At 50.6% G+C, this 12504-nt stretch overlaps 1 protein-coding gene across 4 annotated transcripts in view; it reads left to right on the top strand.

The window, feature by feature from the left end:
• The window catches only part of MCF2L (MCF.2 cell line derived transforming sequence like), a 111642-nt gene extending 99804 nt beyond the window's left edge, over positions 1–11838 (top strand). For 2 of the 4 annotated variants that reach the window (XM_016212878.2, XM_087814216.1), the window contains 9 exons: positions 459–680; positions 895–987; positions 2116–2194; positions 2372–2438; positions 3264–3382; positions 8453–8574; positions 9619–9731; positions 9813–9916; positions 10051–11838. In XM_016212878.2, the coding sequence (XP_016068364.1) occupies positions 459–680; positions 895–987; positions 2116–2194; positions 2372–2438; positions 3264–3382; positions 8453–8574; positions 9619–9731; positions 9813–9916; positions 10051–10136 (1005 nt within the window). In that variant the 3' untranslated portion in view covers positions 10137–11838. Of the gene's footprint in view, positions 1–458; positions 681–894; positions 988–2115; positions 2195–2371; positions 2439–3263; positions 3383–3693; positions 3787–4866; positions 4942–8452; positions 8575–9618; positions 9732–9812; positions 9917–10050 lie in introns of all 4 variants that reach the window. The other 2 variants (XM_016212879.2, XM_087814215.1) reach the window with 2 other exon arrangements.
• The last annotated feature ends 666 nt before the right edge of the window (positions 11839–12504 follow it).

Raw genomic sequence — 12504 nt, 5'->3', positions numbered from 1 at the left:
AAATCATGGGGAAAGTACAGAGATTTCCCATATATCCCCTGTCCGCCCCCACACACAGCCTCCCCCATTATCAACACCCCCACCAGAGTGGGACATTTGCTATAATCAATGAAACAACATGGACACATAGTGTACATCGGGGTCACTCGTGGTGTTGCTCATTCTGTGGGTTTGCATCAATGTATAATGACATGGGTCCACCCTGGCAGTTATCTTACAGAAAAGTCTCACTGCCATTCACATCCCCTGTGCTCTACCTGTTCACCCCTCCCTGTCCCCCAACTGCTAGAATCCGCTCATCTGTTTACTGTCCCCATAGCTTTGCCGCCTTCTGAATGTGACGTGGCTGAAACCTGGAACTCATCCTCCCCAGTGATGTTTCACTCAGCAACATGCATTTAGAGCGCCCCATGTTCATTCTGGGCTTTAAATGCTCCCTGTGTTGCTCCATGTTTTAGGGGAATCTGAGTGACCTGGGGAAGCTGCTGATGCAGGGCTCCTTCAGTGTCTGGACGGACCACAAGAAGGGCCACGCCAAGGTGAAGGACCTGGCCCGGTTCAAGCCCATGCAGCGGCACCTGTTCCTGCACGAGAAGGCCGTGCTCTTCTGCAAAAAGAGAGAGGAGAATGGGGAAGGCTACGAAAAAGCCCCGTCCTACAGCTACAAGCAGTCCTTAAATGTGAGTAAGGCCTGTTCCCAGCAGCTGCAGACCTTCCTGGCACTGGCCCTAAAGAGAAGGATCGGGGACTTGCTCCAGGTGGTAACTGAGCCTTGATCATGACATCCACCCTCTGGCACGTGCCTCTTATCTTTGAATGCGGGCGTCTGGGATCTCTGGCATCCTTAGCCCCCATCTGAAAACTAATACCTGTCTTTCTATTTTGTGCTCTCAGATGACAGCTGTTGGCATAACAGAGAACGTGAAAGGTGATGTGAAGAAGTTTGAGATCTGGTACAACGCCAGGGAGGAAGTTTACATCATCCAGGTAGGACCCCAATCTTTCTCTCTCTGGCCGGACATTAGGGACTCCTCGAGTCTCTGGGATTACCAATGGAAGGCTTCTAGTGAGAGCTGGTGTCTAGACTCTTCCATGATATTTTAGTTCCTAGAGGCCAGGAGCACCACTATTCATCTCAGGGTGTGACCCTGAGCTATCTTTAACCTGAGCTGAACCCAGGGCACAGTACAGGGAAACAATGCAGGTTAGGGGTGTCAGGAGTGTCTTTCCAGAAGCATGAGTCTGAGGCTACTGTGGCCCTGGCTCTGTGTGCCTGGACGGTGCAGGGAGCCCAGCCAGCCTGTGCCACATTTACATGCATGACTGGGTTCTCTCAGCGGGAAGTGTGTTCTGAGTCCTTACCTGTCCTCACCTGCCCACACCTCACCGGTGAGGGCAGGAGCTGGGCAAGGTTGTAAGTGCATTTGTGAGCTCATGCAAGACCCCAGGTGCCCTATGAATGGGGCAGCAGGCATGGGGATGTGCCTCTCCTGGTTGCTTTCAGAATTTTAACCCACTTCATGGTTTGAGCCCAGAGCCACGTGGCAACCCTGTATCACACTACAGAACAGCCAGACCCAGGGGCCCCACGGAGCTAAGGCGAGGATATGGGTCAACGCTCTGGCTTTCCACAGACCCAACTGCCCACCTGGCACTACCCCTCAGGCCCCACACTGTACTGAGGGAAGACAGAGCTCTGGCCTTGGTTCATACTCCTCAAAGTCCCCCACCCCCTGGAAGTTTAGAATCTACTTGTGAGTTTTCAGACTCCTGCTACCCTTGTCACCTAAAATGGTATCAGAGCCAGTTCCCAGAGAAACTTACTCTCAAGGAGCAGTTAATGCCACAGGGTTTCCCCGCTGAGTCAGCCATCAGGGTTGTGCAAACGTATTGGCTGGTGTGGCAGTGCCCTGGGCCCTGTTCGATCATGCCCTGGCTCGTTGGGCAAAGTCCCAAAACAAAGGGATGTGCCACCGATTCTTCCCTCCTCCTTTCTCATGTACAATGCTCTCATTATCTAAGATCATCCTCAGAAGTTTCAAGAGTCAAATACAAAACCATGTGTCTTTAGGGAATGGCAGACCTTACCTCCTGGCATTTCTCTTGGGGGGATAGGCACCGACTCCTGAGATTAAAGCAGCGTGGGTGAGTGAGATTCGGAAAGTGCTGACCAGCCAGCTGCAGGCTTGTCGAGGTAAGACTGTCTTGGGCGATTATTTTCTCCTAGCTTTTGCTCCAGGAACATTTTTACATATGTTCAAAGCAATCTCAGAATTCTTAGCTATCTGAGATAATGTAGCATTTAGAAGTGAAGGTGCTGGGTTCAAGTTCTCCAGCCATGCGTGGGCGGTGTATTTGTTTCCTCCTGCAGAAGCCAGCCAGCACAGGGCGCTGGAGCAGTCCCAGAGCCTGCCTCTGCCAGCATCGTCCAGCACGAGGTGAGAGACACGTGCACTTGAAACGCCACCACATGGGAAGAGTCACAAGTAGGAATTCGCACAGGCCACACACTTTACTTGGCCCTTTTCACCAGACTCTCCTGGTAGTAGGGTTACTTTGTATTTGTCCAGTACCTAGACAGAGGTAGAGTCAGAGGCTGGTGGGCTAGTCCCAGTGGGTCATCTTCAAGGTCGTGTGCCTCTGGCCCCACTCCAAGGCAGAGGCCAGTCCCTGACAGCTCTCATCACTTTCTGTCTGTGGGTTATTTCCCATGGCGATCAGTATATGATGCGGCTGTTCCAGGTAACAGTTCATCGCTAGCCTTTCAGTGACAGGAGCCCCCAGACGGAGACCCATGGGTGCTAGAGGCTCAGAGCCGCAACTTGCAGACGTGGGCACATTTCAGACACCAGCCTCATGACGGCTTTGTCAAACCCTTCCTGCCCTTACTTTTCCTTTGATATTTTATTCATTCACTTATTTTTTCATGTTATTATTCTTGTTTCTTACTTAAGCCACCTCTAAACATGTGTGGAACAGAAGATGGTCTAAATGAATAATCCATAGAACAACGGTTTTGAAAGAAAAAGACCCCTCCCCCCAAAAAAGAGAAACACCTCTTGCTCACTGGCCAGGAAGGTGGTCTTGTCCTCACTCGTTCCGTTTGAGCTTAATCTAGAAATGTGTGGCCCTTCTGCAGCGGTAGGACATGTACTGTGAAGACTAGAAAGGAATTCAGGGATGTCCTGTCACCTCAAATCTTCAGGGAGAATTTTGAAAAACTAACCAGGCAACTTACAGTTTCTTTTTCAATGTGTCATTAGTCCTACGAAAGGGAACCCAAGAAACGTCAAAAAGTTGGAAGAAAGAAAAACAGACCCCCTAAGCCTGGAAGGATACGTGAGCCCAACAACATTGCCAAAACCCCCCGAAAAGGGCAAAGGTGGGTGTCTGCAGCCTCCAAACCCAGGCATATCGGGAACTGCATCACAGGTGTCCATTAGGGAGCATATCAGGGGTGCACAGCCTCCTGTGGGCACGAGAAGCATTTGTAAAGAGTTCAGGGGTCCCCACCCACCCCGCACAGAGCACTGGAACCTCCCAGAGGAACCCCTCTTCCTCACGGTCAGTGTGTGCCCCAGACTGGCAAACCCAGCCCAGAGGTGAGCCCTGGCTTGACCTGACACGTGCCCTCCCCAGAGACCCCCTGGGTGGCGGACACCCTCTGCACTGTCCCTTTCTCTTCCTTTGTAGATGACACAGTCACTAGCTCTACCTCAGAAAGCTCTGCGCTTTCCAAGAAGCGCTTTACTCTGCAGGGCTTTGCTAACCTCAAAGGTCAGAAAGGTAAAAGGCACCCACCTAAAGTCATTTTCTGGACGTGTCCCTGGCCAAGGTGGCACGTCTGTCATCCATCTGTGTGGTGATCATTCGTGAGGACTTTCTCGGGAAGGACATCTGCCTGCCTCATCCCAAGCGCAGCCATTCATTCAGGAGCATTTTCCCTCTGAGCCACTTTTTAGCTGACACTGGTGTGTCTGTTATGCATGCAGCCAAAGTTCTCCTGGGGGGGTCTTTTTCTTGGAAAAGGTGGACGTGAACTTTTCTAAGGAAGGCTTGCTCAGAAACAACTTGTCATTTGCTTTTTTGGTCCAGTTCCTTCCATGTCACCCTCCCCGTTTCTTGCCTTTTCCTGTCAGCCCCCGTGGGCACTAATCTTTCTGGCTGCAATCACTCTCTATGCCGGAATGCTGAAGTGTGCTGGCAGCTACCTTCTGGTACACAGGGCAGATCAAGGGTCCCTTGGAAAGAGATTTCTAAAAGCTCGACCACCTTTGAGTGCTCCTTGACAGCGAACTCTATGGGAGGGAAACACCCCAAGATAGCTCAGGAAGCAAGCCCTAAAGTTCCAGGTGGGCCCTTCAAGGACTCCCCACTGGATACTGAAAGCCAGTGTTGTCTAGGGTTCTTGCCACTGGTCCAGACGCTGGTCTAAAAAATTAGAGGTTTTTTCCCAATTTATAAAATACTTTTAAGTTGGCCTCAAACTTAAAAAAAAAAAAAAAAAAAGACTAATCCTGGCACTATATACTTTGCTAAGTATGGAATGTGTATGCATAGCTCAGAAAATGTTCCTGGAGCTCAGAAAATGAACCGAGAAATGGCCCCCTATGGATGATACCGACGGCCAGAGTCAGCTGCACACCAATTTCATCCCTCTCCCTTCAACTGTGGGATCCCTCAGCCAGCTTGGCTTTGTTCCCAGGAAGCCACTTTTTGAATCAGTGAAAATTACGCCATTCAATGTTTATGTCGCCCCCCAGCATGAATTCCATGTTTCTCGTGGCCGCCTCAGCTCTCCGCCTGCAATTCCTCACTTTCTCTCTCTTCTCTCCTGTTATATTTTGCCTCTTCCTCCTTCTGCAGCTTCTCCTACCAGTCCTGACAAAAAAGCTAAGCGACATGAAGTTAAGAGCGACCCAACGCCTTTTGGTTTACGAGGTAGAGTGGTTCAACCTTCTGGACATAGCCCACCATCCATTTCCCCATCCGGTTAGGGACGCTGTCTGTCATCTAGGATGCAAGATAAAATAGGTCCCCACTAGGCAGAAGCAAACTTACTGTTTTGTTCAAAAGTCTGATGTTCTGGCAACAGATGCTGGGAGGAAGTCACACTTCTCGGTTGAACTCCTCACACCAGGCCCGCCCAGAACCTACGGAACTACCTGCTGGCCACTAGTTAGAGGCTGCTGGCATCTGGCTGGCATTTGAGTTGGGTTGGGCTTTATTACTCAGTGGCTTTATAGGCTGCAAGGCACCCCTGTCCACTGGCCCCTATAGCACCAGCTGCCCCCAACTTTACCAGTTTATCCCAACACTTCTTGGTGGAAACACAGAACATAATCCCATAAACACAGAACATAAGCTACAGGATCCCATCAGACCTCTCATTTCATGTGGAGATGACCAATCATATAGATAGATGGTGTCAAGCTCTATGTTGGCAATCAGCCTTTCTCCTTTCTTGCCCCTCATATTCTAAGGGCAAAGCTCCCCCACCCCCGCCTCCCAGGGAAACCCAAAGGGTCCCCTGGCCCAGGTTGAGTGTCTCAAGTTTTCTGAGAGGATTCACTTTGTGAATCTTCCTGAGTTTTGCAAATAATTTTGAAAGTTCCCAAGGCGTGTAGCCTGAACCTGAACCCCCACACTGACAGCCAGAGACCACCCAGAGGTTACCTAAGGCCCCTTCTGACTTCAGATCATACTCTGTGCCCTGAGGACCCAGGCTGCAGCCCTCCTGCTGCCCCCGGTCATGACAGCTCAAAGCCCAGGGGCAGCATCTCCCACAGCCTTCCCACAGCGGCACCCAGCTTGCCCCAGGCGCTCGGGAGAAGGGCCATTTCCCATTGAGCGTCTGCGGGGAAGGGCTGTGTTTTCCCTTATGCATTTTCTACTTGAGACCTGGAGACACCCGAGACCTGTCTCCGGTGGCCTCACAGGAGGCCGGAGTGGGGCAACAGTGAGTGTGGGCCTGAGCACAGCCCAGTGCGGCTCAAATGCTGTTTTTACTGCTTTTTAGCCAGATTTTGTCACCTCTGCAAGCTTGTCTCCTCATCAGTAAAATGAAGACAGGGCCCCCTTACAGGGTCACGATAGATATGTGTGACAGTCCCACGCACAGTGCCCTTCACCCTCATCACCACTGATCATGTCCATCTACTGCAGGTGACGACAAGCTTGGGCCTTCCAGGCTGGCCCTGTTGCAAATGAAAAGCTTCATCAGCCACTGTTTTACTCAATGTCAATACCAAGGACTGTTTTACAGCAAATAGAGGTGACTGTATATTCATGGTCACCTTGGCGCAGTGTCCTCCTGCAAAATCCCCAACATCCTATGCTGATCAAAGAGGGATGCTGCCCCAATTTGTGGTTGTTATGTTGACAAATATCATATTCGCATCTCGCGCTTGGGGCCTCAGACACAGTCGGGTCTCAGGATTTTCTGCTGACTCCCTTGTTACTGTTTTAAGGCAGGGACGCTACTGGAGCCTGTTAAAGAGGTTCACCCAGAGGCTCCAGGGCAGACGGGAGTAACCACAGGCCTACATGCTGCTGTGTGTCTAGAAAACCTTCTTTTCTCTGCAGGCGCAAGAGGGCAGAGTTGTTCATAACACAAACACATCCACACCGCTCTCTAAAGCGGAGGTTAACCTAAGGTCTGCCACCTGCTCTGCCCATAGAACAGCCTTCATCTCCCTGTTATCACTGTCCTCAGACTTCTGCTTCTGTTTTGCCAGAAAACCCACCGTATCTATGGGTGGTAGGCAGGAGGGGGAGGGTGTTTGTAGCCAGGCTACCTGGCACTGTGACCCTCTCAGTGTCCCCTGCCCACTGTTCTCCTTAGCTTCCCACACTGTGCAACAACTCCAGACGAGGTTAGCAGTGAAGCAGGTGAGGTTGGGTGGTTGGTAGCTAGAAAGTCATAGTCCCTAATTCCTTCACAGACACAAGCCTGGTAGTGACATGAGCAGGGCAGTGCTCAGCACACTTCCCTTTGCCCCAGCACCTGGCCCCAGGTAGGCAAAGCTCAGAGGCTCCCTGGCCTGCTGGGCTTGGCCTGCTGTGTAGAGGGATGTTCAGAGGAGCTTCCAGGGATGCTGGCATCTGCTGGCTTCTTTGGCTGTGAGGACACAGGCAGACACAGGCTTTCTTCCCAGGGCTCACTGTTCTGCCGGCTGATGGGGAACTCTGGGTCCCAGATCCCTTTTCTAGGAAGGCAAAGACTGCTTTCTATTGTCCCTTAACACAAGGTTTTCATTGCGAAGCTTAAACATTCTCAGCCTTTGCCCATTAGACAGCTTGGCCCTTTGCAGCCCTGACTTCATAAAAGGGAGCATGCATTTTGCGCTTCCCTCTCTGTGGTTCCTTCACACCCAGCACCCTCTTTCTTAGGGAAAAGCATGCTTCCAGCCACTGCAAATGTAACTTGGAACTGGATGTGCCCAAGCCCAGATCTGATGAGCAGTCTGCTTATTTCCCAGATCCGCTCCCAGATGCTATTTGATACCATTCAATGGCTGTGATCAAATACCAGAAGTATATGGCTTCAGCTTGGTGCTTTATTACTGGCATTTATTTCAATTATTCAGAATCAGGAATTCATCATCTCCCATCTCCCCACAACTTACTTGCATTCTCCCCGCAAATGGGAAATATAGTTGCTTCTCTTTGGGGATACATGGCAGTAGAATGCTATGAAGGAATGTATATTTTTTATAAAGTCCAGAAGAAAGCTTTCTTCTCATTTTCTGGCCAGTGGGGGTGGTTAGAGCTTATGCAGACCTGCTCTGCAGCCCGAAGGCCTGGTTTGGGATCCCAGCTTTGCCTTCACAGCCTGCAGAAGCTCACATACCTGATAGGGTCAGTCCCATGAGGATCACAAACCCCTTACCTCACACGTCAAGGGCTAGGAGTGTGTCTGGAGCAGAGCTCTGTCAATAAGCCTCAGCCATTTGTGTGAGGTGCTCTTGTAGCCCAGTCTCATGGGTGTTGAGTGGTACAAGCGTTCATTGAAAATACCTTCCCTCCCATGTGTTTGCTCCAACACAGATGGTGGCTGTGCCTCTAGCTAGTGGTCTTTCAGAGTCTCTGTGCTCCCCTGGGACTGGGATCAGCAGGCAAGAGGCCAGGTGAGGAGGGCTCCTCCTCCTCTGGGAAGCCACAGGGCGTGCTGGAGAGTGCACAGCCATCCAGGGAGGGGCTGGGAGCTCATTTCTCTCCCCTGATTGGCCTGGCAATGGAAGCAGGTGCGCTGGACTATTGGCACAGCTGAAGCAAATGTGGCAGGCATTTCAGAAGTCAGCTGTGTGCCCTGCGGTCTTTACAAGCTCCTGGGAAGGGGGCAGGCTCCACGTGGATGGCACATTTTGGGGGTTGCAGGGACTTTCGTAGATCATCTTCAGACAGGCTTGTCACTGAGGGCAGTCCTCACTGGAGCCTATTCCTCTCTCAGGTTGGAGCAAAACATCTCACCCACTGGAGGCCCCTGAGGACAATGACGGCTGGTCGAGTGCCGAGGAGCCGATTAATTCCTCAGATGCGGAGGAAGAAGGCGGAGTGGGCCCCAGGAAGCTGGTAACCTTGGCTCACCCTGGGTGGTCAGCCTGGCGCTGCTGGTCCCTGGGAGCCCCAGGAGCTCCAGTGTGGTGGTCTGCAGCTCCTGTGGCTGCTGGGGGGGGACTTTTAGGTGCTAGGGCTTCCTGCGGCTCTGTGTCCCCACCTCTCTGTTAGTTCACCATCATCAGACCACCACACAGAGGGAGGCTCTCCTTCAGAGGGAACCATGCACACCCGATTTGCCCTTCAGAAAAGGAGCACATTCTCAGTTAGGAGCTAGTGCAGGTCATCCTGAGAGGGCATGGTGGCCCCAATGAGGATAAGGGACTCTCACCCTCAACCCCCTGGCTTCCAAACCCTGCACCCCTGAAGCCCCATCCTGCAGTTTAGCTGGATGTTGTCATGTGTTGTCTTACTGGCAAACGAGGCTTGAGTTCCCCCCACCCTCCGTCAAATGGCCTCCTCTTCCCCGGCACACATCCGCATCGGAGCATCGTCCACAAATATATGTTGAGCATCTACTGTGTGAGGCACTGAAGACAAAACAGGGCACAAAGTAGACAAGAATCTTTCTATAGGAAGGCAAAGCAATAATAATAATAAAGTAAAATATGTAGCATGTTAGGTGAGGATGGCTGCCACTTCAGAAAAGAGGCCAAGGAGGGAAGAGTATTCTAGGAAGAAGGAACAGCAGGTGCAAAGATCCTGGGGCCAGGGGCTGTTTGGAGTGTTTGAGCCCCGCTCGGTGTGGCATAGCGGAGGGAGCAAGGCCAGACCACCAGAAACAAGCAGAGGGCACTTTGTAGGTTGAGTAGGTTTTTTAGCATGGTCGCACTATGAGACCGAGCATCCTCATACAACTAGAAGACCACAGTTTAAGGCAGTCACCACACCAGAAGCTCCACAAATGGCAGGGCCCTGGCAGAGTGATCTTGTCCTGCTCTTGTCGCTGGGCACTTCAAAGGCCACTCTTGTGGGACCTTGCCTGTTGCCAGATAGCTGCCGTGGCCTGTGTTCAGCGCTTGGGGCAGAAGCAGAGGGTTTGTGTGCCTCCCCCCACAGGTCCCAGGGAAGTACACGGTCGTGGCGGACGACGAGAAGGGAGGCCCCCACACACTCGCCGTGAGAAGCGGAGACATGGTGGAGGTGGTTCAGGAGGGCGACGACGGCCTTTGGTAAGATCCCCACGTGTGCTCACCTTCATGCCACACTGGGCGCGTGGGCTGGAGCCACTGACCGGCCCACGCCCCTTGCAGGTATGTCAGGAACCTGACCTCCAGCAAGGAGGGCTGGGTGCCGGCCAGCAGCCTGTCCATGCTCCTCGGCAAGTCCAGCTCGGCACAGTGCTTGAGCAGCTCAGGTAAGACCCTGCGTTCCGCACTGACCGTGCCTTGAGCCCGTCGCGTTTCATGGCCTTGAGCCTATTTGACAAGCAAGAGGGGCTTGAGTGCGCACGCACGGAGCCGAAGCCGTTCTCGCCTGCTTTTCCCGCAGAGTCCAGCGCAGGGTCCGCTCTGCTGAGCAACTCCTCCAGCTGCAGCGAGAGCTGTGGCGCCCCCCTCTCTGACCTGCAGGGGTAGCACCATCGGGTCCCCTGTGCAGGAGACCAGCCTGCGAACCTCTAAGTTTTCCTTTGCTTGGGCTTGCCTAGTTTGGTGAGGGGACGGTGCTCTAAGACGCCCTGGAGACGGAGGACCCTGACAAGACCCTAACAAGGAGCTGCCCGCTGCCCACAGAACCTCATGGTGCAGTGCGTGGGGACATTCAGAGGAAAGGTTCAGGAAGATTCTGCCCTCCGGCCTCCATGCCAGGATCCCCTCCCAGGGCGCAGAGACCGGTTTCCATGGGAAGACCAGTACACCAGGCTTCCCCGGAAAATCGGACCGGACAGGGGGGACTGCAGGCCAACAGACCGCCTGTGCGGAAGGGCTCCGAGGCAGGGCCGTCCCTTCCCGCCTGTGCCACGCAGCCGGCAGGAGCCAGTCCCAGCCACTCTGCTTTGGTTTCTGACATTTCTGGTCTGGTGCTTTCTGCAGGAATGCGCATACTTTGGGACTGCTTCCAAAAGACGTCACTGATTCACTGACCCAACAGCTTGAAGAGAGAGGGGGTGGGGGGACTATTTTCTCTTTTACAAATTTTTTTTAAAGCAGGGACTAATCCCACGGCCATTTTTTTTGTGGTACTTTGGCCTCGAATCTTTACCAGGAATCACTGTGTTTACATGAAATGAAAATTTGATACTGCATTTGATATGAAACTATTTTTTTGTTACCGGGGTTTACATTGCAGCATGTTGTATATGCCGCTCAATGATTTGGGGGACTCTCTTGTGGAAACTGACGGCACTCTCTGAAGCCCACCTGGCAACAGGTGAATGCAGCCCTCGATAGAATCAGGCAGCATTTCTACAAATGAAAGCAGTTAGAAACCAAGGAAATTCCTTTACCTGTGTAGTTAATTTTCAAAAGGAAATTTAAACTATAATTTAAAATACTAACCTTTTCTACAAAAAACAACAACACATGGGACTCTTGATTTTTTTAACAAGCTTCACTGAATTAGGATTTTTAAATTGTTTTTAAAGAATAAATAAAGATGCAGGGTATCACCTGAACCAATGATGTTACACGTAACAGTGAAAACCTGAGCTCGACTCGCCTCTGCCTCTTTCCAACCTCCTCCTCCACCTGCATATGGAGTAAAGTCACCCTGCGTATACTGTATAAAATCACCCAAAGTACAGAAATTTAAAGGTGCAGAGTTTATTTTATTCCACTCAAAGCAGAACTGGAAAGAAAACTCTTCTGTTTTACCTTTTTTTGTGTGTTTCAGAAACAAATTCTGTTCTTTGGAAACACTCTGTATCCGGTTGGGGCAGATATTTTTATATGTGTGTATATATGTTGATGTGTGTACATATGTATCCAATGTAAGGGATGTATTTATAGCCTCCATGCTGCTGGAAATGTGTCACTTTACAGTCCCCAACCCTCCGGTCCCACACCTTGCTGTAGCCTGAGGCCAGTAGGCTTCCTCCCCCCCACATCCACCACAGGCACGGCCATCATCGCCAGCCAGAGCTTTCTGGAGTGTGGTAATAAAACAGTAAATGTGCAAGACCTGGCAGCTTTTCTTCTGGTGTATAAGTTATTTGAAAAATGATGTGTCTCCTAATTTAATTAATATATTGATTGTTCAGACATGGTTCCTGCCATCTCAGCCTGGGATTGTCCACCATTTTTTGTGATCTCTTCCTCATAAAGGCACTTTAAAACCTCATCTGTTAGTCACTGTCTGTTGTTGTTTCTGTTGGTTTAAATGAAATTTGAAAATCAGAGTTCTTTATTATATGGATAGAGTTTGAATAAATATCAGCAACTCTTGCTGTCTGCCTTGTCTGTAAAGGCGCAAAGTTCCTTATGTCTTAAGCTCCCAGCACTGTGTTCTGTTCTGCTCATCTGCAGTCAGGTGTTCAAACAGGAATGAGGCAGGCAGTGACGAAGATAGAATTACAGCTAGTTTACGTGCGTCAACAATGTAAAGGTAACAAAAAAAAATGTAAAATGATCATGCCAGAACAAGAATACAATAGATAACTTTTAAACCAGAAAGGTAGAGAGGAAAGAAGGGTCGTCGATCCAATGCCAGATGAGTAGGGTGTGGAAAGGGAAAATTATGACAAGCAGGGACACAAAAGATGATGGAAGGAATGAGTCCAAATATTTCTCAGTCACAGCAAATGTGATTATGCTAAACTACCTGTGGAAAGAGTATCAAACTGGATGTAACAACTGCTAAGAGCAACCATAAAACAAAATTGTATAAAAGTTGAAAGTAAAAGAAAGAAAAAAGATGTAACAGACAAACTCTAACCAAAAGGAGGCTGGGGTAGCAATATTGATAATGCATGAAATTTAGAGCTTGTAAGCATCTAACAGTTATGCT

This window comes from Miniopterus natalensis, chromosome 2, assembly GCF_054644295.1.
Source record: "Miniopterus natalensis isolate mMinNat1 chromosome 2, mMinNat1.hap1, whole genome shotgun sequence".
NCBI classification, from domain to species: domain Eukaryota; kingdom Metazoa; phylum Chordata; class Mammalia; order Chiroptera; family Miniopteridae; genus Miniopterus; species Miniopterus natalensis.
The sequence above is the reverse complement of the archived record's forward strand: the minus strand, read 5'-3'. Positions and strand labels throughout refer to the sequence as shown.